Below are 15,534 nucleotides of genomic sequence, written 5' to 3' on the forward strand. Positions count from 1 at the left end.
GATATTCCAGTAAAAGTTATCTGCTTTTTGTATGTTTCCTGATTTACATAAACTTTTCTCTTTTTTGTGAACTAGGAAAGAGTTGATAATAGGCAGGTAGTTCCTAAATGCCACATCTATTTAAAATGTAAGCTGCAACCTGTTTTTTTCTTCACTTCTTTCACTCTGAAACTTCATTGATATCAGTTTTCAAGCCAGCTTCTTTCTAATCATTGGAATCATCTTCTTTCTTACCTATAAAATGATAAATTTGTTACTTGGTAGGCAAAAAATGCCAAGAGACCTGAGCGTTATTTTCCCTTTAACTTTCACAATTATGTTCTCAGTTTCCTTAAATTCTAAAGAATGGTAACCCAAAACTCTCTAGAGTATTCACAGTTTATAAAAAAACAAACCAGAAAACACACTTAAACCAGAATTTGGAAATTGATAGTAGAGTACTTATATCTTAGTCTTTGGCTAGTTTATAATGCCCAAAACCCTGCAAAGTGAGGAAAAGATCTTGCCCCTCTTATCTGTGTCCTCTGCTTACTAACTTGGCATAGACACAATTGTAAACACTCTGGTAGAGAGAAACAAACACACTACTGTGAGATAGTGGCTACAGTGTTTCCTTACTGTATAATTGTGAAGCTTCAGTAGCAGCCTTCCAAATTTGACTTCTCTTTTGTCAAGTACTTCCTCTGCTTAAATCTTTTTACTGGTCCTATTTAACTAAATGTCACTGACAGCCCTCATATCTTTTTAAAAAGAAGCAAAAACACAGGTGTGTTGTTATTCTCAGTTCGGCCACTAGATGTCTCCGGAGGCCTGCTGTCTCACCCTCCCAAGGCTGATCAGACCACAGGGAGAAAAATTCATTCAGAAATCAATTTGCTCTGTATTTTAGATATTTCCCTAGGATCCTGGCTAGGAGAATCGGTTATAATATTTCACCAGGTCTCCTCAAGTCTCCTAAACAAAAACATCCCAATAGTTGTCACATAGACTCCCTGGCTAGAAATATTTTCTCAATTCCCTCCAAATTTTGAAGAACATCACTGGAAAAAATTAGTGTCCACTTTTGCAGTAAAAATAAAGGATTTTATCCATTTTTCAGGCTTGTGGAATGTCAGTATGGTGCACCTGTCTGATTACCTCACCTTCCTCAACTTCGGAGGTATTCCTTGAAGGCAGACTTCCTTCCTTCAAGGTGTTATATCTTAATCCTATTTGGAGCTTTTCTTTGAGGGATCAAGTACCCTTCAAAGGATTCCATTAACTATTCAGAGAACATACCCAGGTTATTTGCCAATTTTCCCAAATATATAAGTTGTAAGTTTTAACACAAAATCAGACACAAAACAAATTCCAACAGGTTACTTACCTTCTTGTTTGGAGGAGATCTCTTGTGAATGTTCAGGGGAAGAGTCAGTTCATAGCCACAGATTCCCTAACAGAAAATTCTCCTTTTGTGGGAAGTTTTACCAGATCCCTAAAATAGGTAGAGGTCCTGATAAGGGGCTTAGGGGAAGCTCTTTTGCCTGATTCCACTGCTGTTACCAAACTGTCTTGAGTGAAATTCAACAAGGTAGACTGAGGCATGTTTTCCCAGAACAAGGTAACAGTTTATTAGTAGCTCCTCTTTATAAGCATAGAACAAAGCACAGAATGGGGTAGGTGAGAAAATAATACGTGGTTATAGGGTTGGCAGTAGCATGGGGGAAAGGACAATACATTTGTTTACAGAACTGAGGCAGAGGAGACAATTTGATTGGTTGGAAATTGGGAGTGAGGGGTGAGCAACAACCTCCTCCTTCCCTTTAGTAACTAAGAGAAATGTTCATTGTGTGAGTTCACCTGTAACATAGACCAGACTTCTTTTGATAGCAAACCATATTTCCTTGAACAAGGATAAAGGATACTTTGGTAATGTAAAGATACTAGGTACTAGGTCAGACTCCCTGGTTTCCATCCAAGGAAAGCAGATTTCCTTGAACAAGGATACTTTGGTAATGTAAAGATACTAGGTACTAGGTCAGACTCCCTGGTTTCCATCCAAGGAAAGCAGATTTCCTTGAACAAGGATACTTTGGTAATGTAAAGATACTAGGTACTAGGTCAGACTCCCTGGTTTCTATCCAAGGAAAGCAGATTTCCTTGAGGCAAGAGTAGGACAGTGATGAGCAAGAGCACTGGTCTCCAAATTTAACTCATTACAGACCAACTGAATTTCTGAACCAAGTTCAGAAACGGAGAACCATGACTTAGGCATAAGCTGGACAAAATCAACTAATTGTGAATAGGATCAATCTTAAAGAAACACAGAATTAGTCTGATCATTTTACTATTTTATGATTGAATGGTTGAATGAGACAAGGTCCTTTCAGAATGATATGAGTAAAGTAAAAAGTGTTTACTTGCTTTGGGGGAATCAGAGAAGAATTGGCACTGGAGATGGCCCTTGATAAGAGGGAGAGACTTTCCAAAGACAACAATATTATCAAGACCATTCTAGGATAATGGAAATAGCCAAAGGCATAGAGATAGGAAAAAGCAGGATGAGAACCAGAGCACTTTATTTTTGGGAGAGTATGGAATGAATGGAGGGGAATAATGTAAGAAGTTTTAAAGTTGTTCTGGAGCTAGATTGTGGAAGTGCCAGGCTAAGGAGTTTGGATTTAATTCAATAAGCATTAAATCCTTAAAAGTTTTGAATGATAAAATCAGATGTGCATCAGGAAGGTTATTTGGACATCCATGAATGATTAGAGGGAGGGAAAAGAGACTGGAACAGTAGGGAGACCAGTCGGGAGATCATTGTAACAGTTTAGTTGAGAAGTAATGGGGGCCTGAAGTAGGATAGTGGCAGTGGCATGTTAAGGGAGAAAAAGGAATAGATATGAGATGTTATTGTAAAACCAAGCACAAGCAGCTTTTCAGAAGAATGCTACTGTGAACAGCTTTCAAGGTTCTGATTATACAGTATAGTGAACACTCTATTCCCTAACAAATCAGCAAAACATTCACAGTAAATGAAGGTGCAGCATTCACAATGTTACAACTTATCACAGAAAATAAAAATATAGCATTAATAACAGCTTATCACAGAAAATGGCCACATAGTTTTCACCACAGTGGTTACAAAGTTTTGAACAAAAAACAATCATTTAGTAACTCAGTCATCTCAATCATTCAGTCATCCTTAAGGAGGTTTGCCTCCCTAAGGGACACAAAGTACAATAGTCAAAAGTTCTCCACTCATGGGGCACACTGAGTTAACTCAGTCACTTATTCACTATTCAATCATCAGAAAATACACAGACCCTCCACCCCTAGGTCACTAGTAAATTACAATTTCTCAGTCAGTACACAAGTAATGTCTTCTTTTACCTTGACTTGGGGTGGTCTCTCAGATTCCCTGGATCCCCTTCCATGGTCCCAGATCCTACCTGGATTCACCAAACTGTCACCTGGGTTCAAAGGCAGATAGCTCCCAGGTCCTTGTCCACCTCTCCAAGCACTTCCTGTTCCATGCTGAAGCTCACAGCTTCCAGTCCACCTTAAATCCTTCCCAGTCTCGGGTTCCCGAGAAGTCAAGGCTCAACAAAGTCACAAACAGGTTTATGCAAAGTACCAGCATCACAGTCATGCTTCCTCATGAAGTCTCTGGCTGGCCCAAGGAAATCCTCAGCAGCTTCAGCTGGCCCTCGGACTTAGCAGAAGTTTCAGCTGGTTCCCAGAATCAAAATCACTTCATCCCGGTTCTCCAAATAAAAATTATTCTCTCCAGCCTAGGGGGCGCTTTCCTCTTTAGCTTCCCTGGCGGCAGCAGCTTCTGCCTCCATAAAGTGTGCTCCAAGAATATCTTGTCTGAACCAGCAGGGACTTCTTATATACACTTGGCATTAGCTTCTTCCTGTTTCAGACAACCTCTTCCTGTTATGTCAGCAACAGGGGTTTATACCTTCTGTTTCTTTAACAGTGGATTGATTAATTACTAAGTGCTAAGTACCTCTCTGCTTAGCAACACAAAAGAAACTTCAAATTCATTACTATTATAGTTACAAAGGTAAAAACAAAGATTTGGTAACTAACTGGAAATGGGGAATGTTGGGAAGGGAATAGTCAAAGATAATTCATATTGCAACCTTGGACGATTAAAAGAATTGTAATGTCATCAACACAAATAGAATTCTGAAGAAGAGCAGATTTCATAGGTTGGGAGAGATGAGATCATTTTTGGCATGCTGAATTTGAGATAGTGATGGGGCATCCAGCAATTGACAGTGTGGGAGTGGAGTTCAGGAGACTGACAAAATGAAAGTCACATAAAAGTTCCTTCTCTCAAGTAGTTTATGTTCTACTTGTGGGTAAGGTATGGTTGGTTGGTTGGTTGTTATCCTTTGTTGTCAAAGGTCCTCTTCAAAATGACATCACTGTTAGAGTCAAGTTATAGTGTTTGTAGCTGTGGCTGATCAGACCAACAGGAGCTGGGAAGGCTATATCACAGGTCAGGCACAAATAGTCCATGGTAGACATTTGGGGTGGATTCTATAAATTTGCACATCTTGCATTTCTTTTAAGCTACTTCAATTCTACTTTGCTCATAGAGCACAGCACCTTCCCTGATAAGATCACACCATGCTGGGCAGCCCTATGCCAGTGTTTCCCATGTTACTCCATCAATTCCAAGGTTATTAGAGAGACTTTGAGAGTCTTGTATTGATTTTTTTTCTGACCACCATGTGGATGCTTGCCCTCTGTGAGCTCTTTTTGGCAAGTGTCCGTTTGGCAGTTGAAGAACATGGCCAGCCCATTGGAGTTCAACTCTCTGCAGTAGAATTTGAATGCTTGGCAGTCTATTTCAAGAAAGGACCTCAGTGTCTGGTATGTTATCCTGCCAGGTGATCTTGACAATCTTCCTTAGACAATTCAAATGGAAGTGGTTCAGTTTCCTTGCATAGTGCTGATGTACTGAACAGGTTTCACAGGCATACAACAATGAAATCAGTACAATGCCTCTGTAAACTTTCAGTTTGGTAGACTTTAATGAGAGAGGTTTTACATTTGTATGATCAACATAAAGAGGGAAGACAAAGGGCAACTTTTGTAGGGGAAGCAACTGAATTCAGTTTTGGGCATAGCACCATAGGCTCCTTGGCCTGACATTTTAAAGACCTTCACAATCTGGCTCCTAAGCAGCTTTCTAGACATCTTACAAATTTAGAACTGGAAGGGTCGTTAGAGGCCACTGAGGGCCACAACCCCTTCGTTTTACAGATAAGGAAAGAGGCATAGAGAGGTTGTGACTTGCTTAAGCAGCTAGTTTAGTGTCTGAGGCAGAATAATGAGCCTAGGTCTTCCTGACTTCCAAGTTCAGTGCTCTGTCCACCGTACCATGCTTGAACTGTAAAGATGTCCAGTGTGCTGTTGAACATATGACACTGTGGCTCAAGGAAGATAGTGATTTGGGAATCATTTATAGAGTGATAATTAAAACCATGAGAGTGAATCAGATCCCCAAGGAAGAGAGAAAAGAAAAAGCTACTCAGGGGCAGAGCCTTGCTTGAGACTGTCACATTTACATGGTAGATTAAAAAAATGAGCTGTTGAAAAATGCTGAAGAAGCACTCATATAGGAAAAGACAGAATATAAAGGATGAGAGATTTTAAAGAAGGAAGAATTGGTTAACAGTGTCATGCTGTAGACATGTGAAAGATACAGGTGAAAAAAGACCATTAAATTCTTTGAAAAAAGAGATCCTTCCTGACTTTGGCGAGAGCAATTTCAGTAAAATAGTGAAAATGGAAATCTTATTGCAAGGGGTTGAAAAGTGAATGGGTGATGTGAGATAGTGACTAATACCATGAAAGGGAATACTAGGGTCAGAGGAAGTTTTTTTGTTTTTAGAACAGAGGAGATCTTGATCATGGTTATAAATACAGATTAAGGGACTTAGAGAAGGAGAATATCCTAAGAAAATTGTGGAGTGAGAGATTGTCTAGGGCAGCCCCAGCTCTTCATATCCTTTCTTACACCCCATATCAATAAGAAAGGACCTAACAATGAAAATTGAAAACCAGTTACGAGAAGAAAAGAAATAAAGTTAGTTACCCCCAATTAATTCTTATAGAGAAACAAAATTTTAAAAATATACCTCATAGGCCACAGTTGTGGAGTCCAAGTAGAAAAAAGACTATAACTTGAATAGCTTCTGATTCTCTTCCCTTTCAGTGCCCTGATTGTACTACCTCTGTACCCCCTGTACCTTACCTAAGCCCTTCAGGAGTTTGGGGTCATTAAATCAGCTCTGTGAATAGGCTAGGGATAGGAAAGAAAGTTATTGATCATAGAAGGGGGGGCACTTCAGATGCAGCTAAAACTTTCTGAAACAGTACTGGAGGAAAAGAAATGGGATAGAAGAATTAAAAGAAAGGTGGAGAAGGGAGTCAGGGTGTTGACCAATGAATTCCATCAGCCTAAGGATAGATAGAATAAAGTTGGTTGCTGGGAGTAGGACAGAGCCCAAATGAGTGGGGCTGGCAAAAGTAGTAGATAAGCCCACATAGCTTTTCAGTTTTCCTGCAGCAGTGACTGTAAAGCCAAGCACAAGCAGCTTTCCAGAGGACTGCTGCTGTGAACAGCTTCAAGGTTCTGAATACATAGTTTAGTGAACTCTCTATTTATTCAGTAACAAACTAAGACAGAACATTGACAGAAACCAAAGAACAACATTCACAGTGTTATAGCATAACATTGGCCACAGTTTTTACCAGAGTAGTCCCATAGTTTTAAACAAAGTACAATCATTTAGTAAGTCCTTAACTCAGTCATCTTTAAGGAGCAGGCCTCCTTAAGTAACACAAAGTACAAATGTCAAAGTTCTCCCCCTCTAGGCCAAAGTAAATCATGATCTTCTCAGTCAGCATAGAGTACCCAAGGAGAGGTCTTTTTCATCTTGATCTCAGGGCTGGTTCCCAAATTCCATGGTTTCAGCTCCTACCTGAATCCACCCAACTGTCACCTGGGTTCAAAGGCAGGCAGCTCCCAGCTCCTCGTCCAGCTCCTTGTCCAGTTCCTGTTTCATATTGAAGCTCACAGTGTCCAGTCCACCTCAAGTCCTTCACAGTTTCTGTCCCTGGGAAGACAAAGCTTAACAAAGCCAGCCACAATAACATTTAAACACATTGCAGACACCTTCATCAATTCACTATCTGCCTGTGAAATCAACAGAGACCCACCAGCAAGGTTTGAGAACTCAACACACATCACAAACAAAAATCAACACAGACAGAGTGCTGCCACCACAAGTGTTCCCTTTTCAAAATCCACCACCACAAGTGCTCTCCCAGTTTTGCTCTCTCCCAGCCTGGGCTTCTCCTTATATGTGGTCATTAGCTCCTCCCTATTCTTTCCCTTCCTGTTGCATCAGCAATAGGGGTTCACAAGTTCAAAGACTTGATATAATCATGGGCAAGGCTTAAAAGAAACTTGAACTGAAACAATGCGCTAAATAATTCAATAGCTGAAACAAGGCGTCAACTACATCTTTGCCATTGCAGTGACACAACTAATCATTCAGATCTTGCCCAACCATATTAGATCCTGAGGCAGATCACTAGGAGAGAATAGAGAATGGGGAGCAGGGGTTGGGGGTGCGGCACAACATCACTGGGCAGGTCGTCTCCCTCTCTCTAGGGTAAATAAAGGAGATTGATAGAAGCACAAAAATAGATAAAGGGTACCCTAGAAAAACCATCAGAAACTCATTAGAGCTGACAGAAAATAGTACGTTGTCTAGAAGCAGTACATTAAGTACTTCACAGTGAAGGAAAATGAGTCAAAAACTCTGAAGTTGAAAAATAAAATATATTCTGTGAGGCTCAGAGAAATCACCATGGGAAACTTGCTGCCAAGATGACTGCCTGACAGTAGGCAGATTGCTGAGCTCCCATGTGACTGTGCTAGCAAAACACTCAATTCTAGACCAAACCAAATAATGATTAAGAAACTCAGTGAGAAACATGGAGATATATGTGCCTTTTTCCACCCTTGAACCAGATGTGCCTTCTTCCACCCCTGAACCAGAAGCCTTCAGACCCCACTCCTAATTCTCCAGACTTTCTCTACCATTCCACAGAGGCTTCCTTACACTGGAAGTTCATTCTACCCCTGAACTTCTCACACTGAAAGTACTCTCTGCCCCTGGGGTCCCTTCTTCTGATCAACTGGTACCTGTCAGAACTTCCATTTTAAAGGAAATGCCCAAATCAGCCATGTCTTCATCCTCTCCAAGTTCCTCCTGTCTCCCCAGACTTTCTTTACTATGTGTTCTTTTCCCCTTTTCAGCTCCTTTTTAAGTGCTGTCTTCACCCTTTTTAAAGTTTACTTTTATTTGTAGTCTTCCCTCATTAGAATATAAGCTCCTTGGGGGCAGGCAGTTTCTGCTTGTATTTGTATTCCTAGTGCTTAGCACATTGTAAGCACTTCATAAATTCTTCATGACTTGATTTGACCTATAGACAGTATAGAAAGGAGGCCCTAATGCTCACTCGAGATATTCACTGGTAGCCTACAAGTCTCTTGTGTCCTGAGACAAGAAGAGTGGAAGGCTCACTTGAGAAAGCCCTAAGGTGGTCAGAAAACCCCAAGGTGGTGACGTTGGAAGTGCCTGAGAGTTTTTAGTGGTAGCTCTTAGGTCTCCTGTTTGAACCGTTACTTTCTGGATACAGTTACCCCCTCCACATCACGACTTTCCCCATTGCAATTCAGATATATTGTGGGTTGGCATAAGAAATTAAATGGAAATTTTGGGGGAGATTTGTGGAATCCACAGATGACATGTGAAGGCCAACAGACAATATAGAAAAAGTTTAGAAACTCAGAAATGCATAAAATATATGTATAGTATTGTATAATATCACCATATTTTGTTTTTTAATAATGTAAACACCCCATAAAACAAAAAGAAAAAGTTCAGACTTTTTCTCTGGTACAAAAGGAGGGCCAAAATATTTTCCAGATTGTGAGGAGGCTACGCTCCTAACCCCCATGATGTGGAAGGGGTAACTGTATTTGCAGTATTTATTTAATTTTACTTGATGTTAGAACTCTGGATTTTGGCTATGACATCTCTGGTGGGACTTTCTTTTGTTTCTCTCTGTCACTTTGTGGGTTCTGTAGCTCTGAAATTTGTTTAGAGTCATATTTTACAGGTGTTGGAGGTTGTTGGAGCAGGAGTTCAGCCAAATTCCTGCCTCTACTCTGCCATCTTGGCTCTGCCCCCCAGGGACTTTCTTTTGGGGTTTCTCTCAGGAGATAATTATTGAATTATTTCTGCCCTTGTTTTGACATAGTTAATAAATATGGACAGTTTTCAATTATGATTAATAATTTCTTAAAATATTTGTTTTTTAAAAAAATATATCCAGCCTTTTAAAATTTTTAATAATTTTTTTAGAAGGTCCTTAGATTACTTCTTGATCTTTTTTCCAGGTCAGTGTGCGTGTGTGTGTGCGTGTGTGTGTGTGTGTGTGTGTCTGTGTGAACGCATGTGTGTGCATGCATCTATATGTATATATATATACATATATATATAAAGCATCTTAAATTTCCTTTAAAAATTATGTTACAATATTTTTTGCTGTCTCATGGAGTGATTGATTTTCTTTAACCTATTCTAATTTTAGGGAGTTCATTTCTTGGGTAAGGCTTACCATTTTCTCTTCTAAGCTATTTACTCTCCTTCTGCATCTTTCTTCCAGAGCTTTTTACATTTGTTTTTACATCTGTTAACCTGAAAAGTTTGGTTAAAGGAAATCAACAGTCTAGGTGATAGGCATTTTAGTATTTATTCCCTTGAAGCTAGATGGAGCTAGCATACTTGTACATACAAGGAGCCAGAAGCTAAGTTCTGACTCCTGAACAAAAGAATGAGAAAGCTTAAATATGTTTTAGAACCATCTCAATTCAGGGTGTCTGTGTCACACAAATTTATGATCTCCATGAGTGTTTAATCATTGTATGAGAAAGGAATTTTCTTAATTGAATAGATGGTAAATACGATAAAATAAGAGTTCAGAAAGTGTCGGTTGAAATTATGACTCAGGATATCTGTGTTTTCTTTACCATTAACATTCCATAACATAGTATATATCCAAAAAATATGAAGATAAGAAAAAGTCCAATTACTCAAGTTAGTGCCTTGGGTTAAGGGTCTTATCCTTTCAGGGCAGTAAAGTAAGCCCCATCTGGCTTTGTTGACATAGGAAGAGGTATTCTCTGAGTTTATTCAGAGAACAAAGAAGATGTTATGTTAGGTCCAGGCTCTTTTTATGGTTGATTAGTTCAGGCCCTGGCCCTTATTGAGTTTTATTAAATTGATATTAAATTATTATCACTTCTAGGTATTCAGCCCTTGTGGAAAATCCACTTTTTCCTCTGAATCACTATTTGTGACTTTCTTGTGAAACTTTGAAAGGGAACAGTAACAATTGCTTTTGATGTCCAGTAAAAGGAAAAAAACATTCTTTTAAGAAATCTAATTTTATACAAAAGAGTCTAATCTTTATGCAAAAGAATATGGAACCCTTTTCCTCTTTTTCCTTAAGAGAAACTGACAACACTTTAAGAATATAACCCAACACAATGGTAATCCATAAAACCATTATTTGTCTGAGAGATTGAAAGTAGCCAGAAAATTTGTTTTATGAATTGCAAAACCGAAAAGACTAATATTTAGATTTCACATATCAAATTGCTACAATATAAAACTTCCGGGGCAAAAAGGAGACCAGAACATAAATACTTAGTTTAAATTGTCTTTATCACCTCAAAAAGACAGGATGATCTGCATGGTTTGTAGGGTATTTTAGCTTCTTCCATGCTGTTGTTAAAACCAATGAGCAATTTCAAGTAAAACAAAGAGAGGCAGGCGATTCAGTACCTAAATACCACTTTTAGAATTTACAAAGTCCAAGTAAAGGTAGCAATGAAGTTCCATTTCCTGTTTATAGGGCCAACTGGATGTAGGTAATAAGGTAATTGTAAGAAGTACTTAAATTATGTAAGGACCTTTCATTTTCAGCAAGGTGAAAAATACATAGTTCTAGTACACACACACTTGTCCTAAATGATAGAGGAACTTTGGAGAACATAAAAGATGTCAGGATCCATAGTTCGCTTCATCAAATGCTTTTCTAGCCCATTTTAGTTCTTTATTCATAGTAAGCAGCTCTTTAACTCTTTTAACTCTGGCAAACTTCCTTGGGTCCTTTCGAGTCAAAAAGACAATATCTTCAACTTGCACTTGACCTTGTCATCCAATAGACATTGCTTTGTGAGTCATTTCAGTGATAAATTCTATGACAAGGTCTTCCAGAATATCCACTGACTCAGTGTAAGGATTTTGGTCATCATCAAAGCCATACATCATATACTTTAATTCTTTAGAGAAAAGTCTTTTCCTTTTACCTTGTCCCCCATGTGTTCCTCTTCCCACATCTTCGTTATCTTCCTCAAAAGTGAGATCTTCCTCCTCGTCAGCCATCCCTTCCTCGACCCTAGCTGGCAAAGATTCCCTCTGCATATCTTTTATAAATTGAAGTTGATTGAACAGTTTTGTATGCATTCATGTCAATTTCTTTAGAAAAACGCTAGAAAACTAAGAATGATTAACAGGCTTTTCCAACTTTTTTCGCTTTACAGATGAGGAAAGCAAGGTTCAGAGTTCAAGGTTATACAGGTAGTATGTATTAGAAGTGAGATTTGAAGTAAGATTTAAAGCGAGATCCTCTTACTCTGGAGTCATATCATGTTTCCTTACCATTTCATTTTTGTCTTTATATCCCCCTCACTTCCTAATCAAAAGTATCTCTTTTTGTGACTTAAGAATTTCATTCTTGAGTGCTTCCCATCCCTCCTAGGCTTATATTTCCTATAGAATTTTAGGTCACATTTTGGGAAGGCTATTTATAAACTGGAGTATCTAGAGAAGGGGGTGATAGGTAGAGTAAAGGGCTTTGAACTCATGTAATGTAAGTATTGAACTTGGAGTATTTTGCCTGAAGGGGAAAAAAAGACAGGGTAGACATGCTAACTGTCTTTTAAGTATTTGAAGGTCTGGCCTTGTGTAAGATGAATTAAATTTATTCTGCTTTGGGGCGGCTAGGTGGCCTTGGGCAAGTCACTTAATCTCAATTGCCCTCCAAAAAAAGCAAAATAAATAAATAAAAATGAACTTATTCTGCTTGGCCTCAGAGGACAGAACCTAGAGGTAGTAAATAGAAATTGTATAAAGGTAAATGTAGGCCTGCTATAAAGGAAAAAATTTTTCCAGCAATTAATTTACAAAAATAGAATATTGCGTGGCAGGAAGAAAGTTGTGGATTCCCCTCCCTCACTAAAGGTCTTCAGGAGAAGGCTGAATAAACCCAGTATAAATTGGGTTAGATGACTCTTGAGGTAGCTTAGAACTGGGATTCATATATTCAAAGTACAGTCATATGGAAAAGATAGTAAGAAAGCTGTGGGGTTAAAATGGGAATGCTGAAGTTTTGAACAATAGGTAAAATAGGTTTTACTTTATGATGTGTTTTATTTTGACACTTCTGTTAGGAGCAAATGTACTTCTTTCTCAGTAGAACATTCCTCTTTTAGTAGGACAGCTCTGTGTATGCATGCTGTTACCACTATTTGTATTAGGTCCATTATAAACAATACTGAATCCTCTAGTTAGGAGCCTGGTTCCTAACACATCATGCCAGTTTTGGAAATTCAAATCATGATTTGGGAGGATACCTATTTCCATAAAATCCCTGAAATTTACAGCATTACTATAAAATGAAATAGCACTTATCAAGTCCTTTCTGCCCTTTTATATTAAATTAGATCTTCCAGTGTTTTTAAGCAGTCTAATTGTTCTAACCAAGTGGTTCTTAAAACTTTTTGGTCTAAGGACCCATTTACACTCTTACAAAATTGATATGTAGATTGTATCTGTCAGTATTTGCTGTATTAGAGATAAAAACATTTGGAATTATTGTGAAAATACTTTTGCCTTCATAGACCCTCTAAAAGGTTCTTCCGTGAGTCCCTGGATCACATTTGAGAACAGCTATTTTAACACTTTATGGGAAAGTTGTTAGTAAGAGTTCTTAAATGGAAATCACTTAGTCTGATGATAGAACTTTTTCAGTTAACCATTTATCTGCCTGATATCCCCTTTTTTGGGGTGGGGAGGGAGAAGGAAGTATAGTTTTTGTGCATCCAACCTCTAATTAGTTTTGTTTGTTTGTTTTAGCAGCCAGAAATGGTTAGGGTTTAAAAGGAGGTTGGGAAACTTGAAACATCGTACTCTTAAGTAGTACCCATAAATCCACAGAGCTTTTAACTGATGTTCAAATTAAGCCAAACAGAAAATTTAACTTACAAATGAACGTGCTGTGTTTTATGCAAATTTATAAAGAAACCAAGATATGTTTTTGTTTGTTTTACAGAAGTAATTGATCCAACACATGATAATAAAGATGATCTTCAGGCAGCCATTGCTTTGAGTCTACTAGAGTCACCAAAAATTCAAGCTGATGGAAGGGATCACAACAGGTCATTGAATTAATTTACAAATTTAAATCCCCGGTTTGTATGAATTATCAAAAGCAACAATGAGACAGTGTATTTAAAACCCATTGTATACCTCAAAATGTTATGTAAATATTACTTATTTCCAGATAATATAAGAACAGTTTGAGTTTTACCTAGAAATATGGTCTGAGTAATCTCTTTTGTGGTAGTGATGCCTTCTGATAATCCCAAATTCTTTCATCTAATAATCATCAAATAATCCAGTGTTTAAGGTCAAGACTGTGATGGACTGTATTAGAATAAGTATTCTCAATTTCGTGAGTTAGTGAATCCTTTGATTTTTTTTTTAAACTAAGAATATATGTGTATGAGTAAAACCTATTCCTTGATTTTTTTTAACCAGAAGTATGAATCTGTTTCATATATAACCAGTGATTATATAGTTCTTTTAAACTTATAACTCTTTACAAAAGGTCACTGAAATTTACCACATGGTTTACAAATGATAAGGTAAATAAAGCAATTTATAAACTGTTAAACACTACCTAAATGTCAACTGCTATTTTGCCAAGTTCAGCTCTTGATTTTGTGTGTATATATGTTGGAACAACACAGGCCTCATGAAGCAACTACTATTGAAAATAAACGTTCAAAGAGGAAGCGTTGTGAAGTCTGGGGAGAAAACCCTAACCCCAATGACTGGAGGAGAGTGGATGGTTGGCCAGTTGGACTTAAAAATGTTGGCAATACCTGTTGGTTTAGTGCCGTTATACAGGTAGAGTGCTCCCCATTTTTTTTTTTTTAGAAAATTTTATGCACATAGTATATATCACCAAACTTAAATGTGATGAATATATGTTTAAAATTAGAATAATGATCTAAAATGATTAGCAAGTCTTTTTCATGTGTTACTGGATTTTGTTGAAATTAGTTTCTTTGGGGAGTTTTGGAGCCCAGATATCCTAGGGACTAAATCAAATGAAGATAAAAATCTTTAAGAAAATAATATAAGTTATATTTGTTTGTGGGTATTTTGTAATTATAGCTCCAGGATCAGAAATAATGACAGAGTCCTTTCTTCATTTCTTAAACTGGATTTAAAAAGTGATTAAGCTAAATTTTTTGGTGTAACTTTTGACACTACTTCTGTGACCTTGGGCAAATGACTTAGCTTCTGTGGCCCTCAGTTTTCTGTCTTTAAATGGAGATAGATTAGATGACCTTAGAGGCTTTCCTTTCCAGGTCTAAATACTCACTTTCAACATAACACTTTGTCAATCAGATTATAGTTGGTAAGTTGTTATCAGTTTGAAATTTTACCAGATCAGCTTAATGATTGATGATTTATTTCCTGTGTGAGATTTTAGTTTCCTTTTGGATCTGTTTTCTGTAGTGTTACTTGGGAAGGGCCCATTCAGGATGAACTTAAGTTCTCTGAAGTGAAAATTAGGATCGATAACATTCTGTTATACTGAGTATGTCTGCAGAGAAAAAGATGCTCCACTTATTTCAGATTTAGACTCTATTTCTACCTACTTTCTTCAGGTTGATAGCAGTCTCGGGGAAGAATGAATCATTTGAGTGCCTGGTGTTCTCCGCTTCCCCCAAGTACTTCTTAAGGGCCAGAAGTTGGATTTTGTGTCTCAGAGCCTTGTACTCTAGTGTGATCTTTAAGAGAGCGAACAGTTCTGATCTTTTTTTTTGCTTGTTTTTTGGAGTGGGGAAGGCAGGGCAATTGGGGTAAAGTGACTTGTACGAGGTCACATGGCTAGTGTTAATTGTCGACTAGTGTTAAGTGTCTGAGGCCGGATTTGCACTCAGGTCCTCCTGATTCCAGGGCCAGTGCTCTATTCACTGCGCCACCTAACCACCCCAGCTCTGATCTTTTAAAGGGGCATTCTGATCAGTTAATGAATAGGTATAGAATCCTTAATAAACAGTACAAGGTTCTTAATAAACATTATTGAATT

General features: G+C 38.0%; 1 protein-coding gene and 1 pseudogene across 2 annotated transcripts in view; one reads left to right on the forward strand and one right to left on the reverse strand.

Annotated features, from left to right (window-relative positions):
* USP28 (ubiquitin specific peptidase 28) overlaps window positions 1-15,534 on the forward strand; it is an 87,579-nt gene that overhangs the window by 39,332 nt on the left and 32,713 nt on the right. For both annotated transcript variants that reach the window (XM_069080594.1, XM_069080596.1), the window contains exons 4-5: window positions 13,480-13,585; window positions 14,180-14,339. In XM_069080594.1, the coding sequence (XP_068936695.1) occupies window positions 13,480-13,585; window positions 14,180-14,339 (266 nt within the window). The remainder of the gene's footprint in view (window positions 1-13,479; window positions 13,586-14,179; window positions 14,340-15,534) is intronic.
* On the reverse strand, window positions 9,573-11,873 carry LOC138154823 (transcription initiation factor TFIID subunit 13 pseudogene; annotated as a pseudogene).

This window comes from Petaurus breviceps, unplaced genomic scaffold, assembly GCF_028583685.1.
Source record: "Petaurus breviceps papuanus isolate PSGF00001 unplaced genomic scaffold, PetGlider_PUasm1.0 91133, whole genome shotgun sequence".
Taxonomy (NCBI): domain Eukaryota; kingdom Metazoa; phylum Chordata; class Mammalia; order Diprotodontia; family Petauridae; genus Petaurus; species Petaurus breviceps.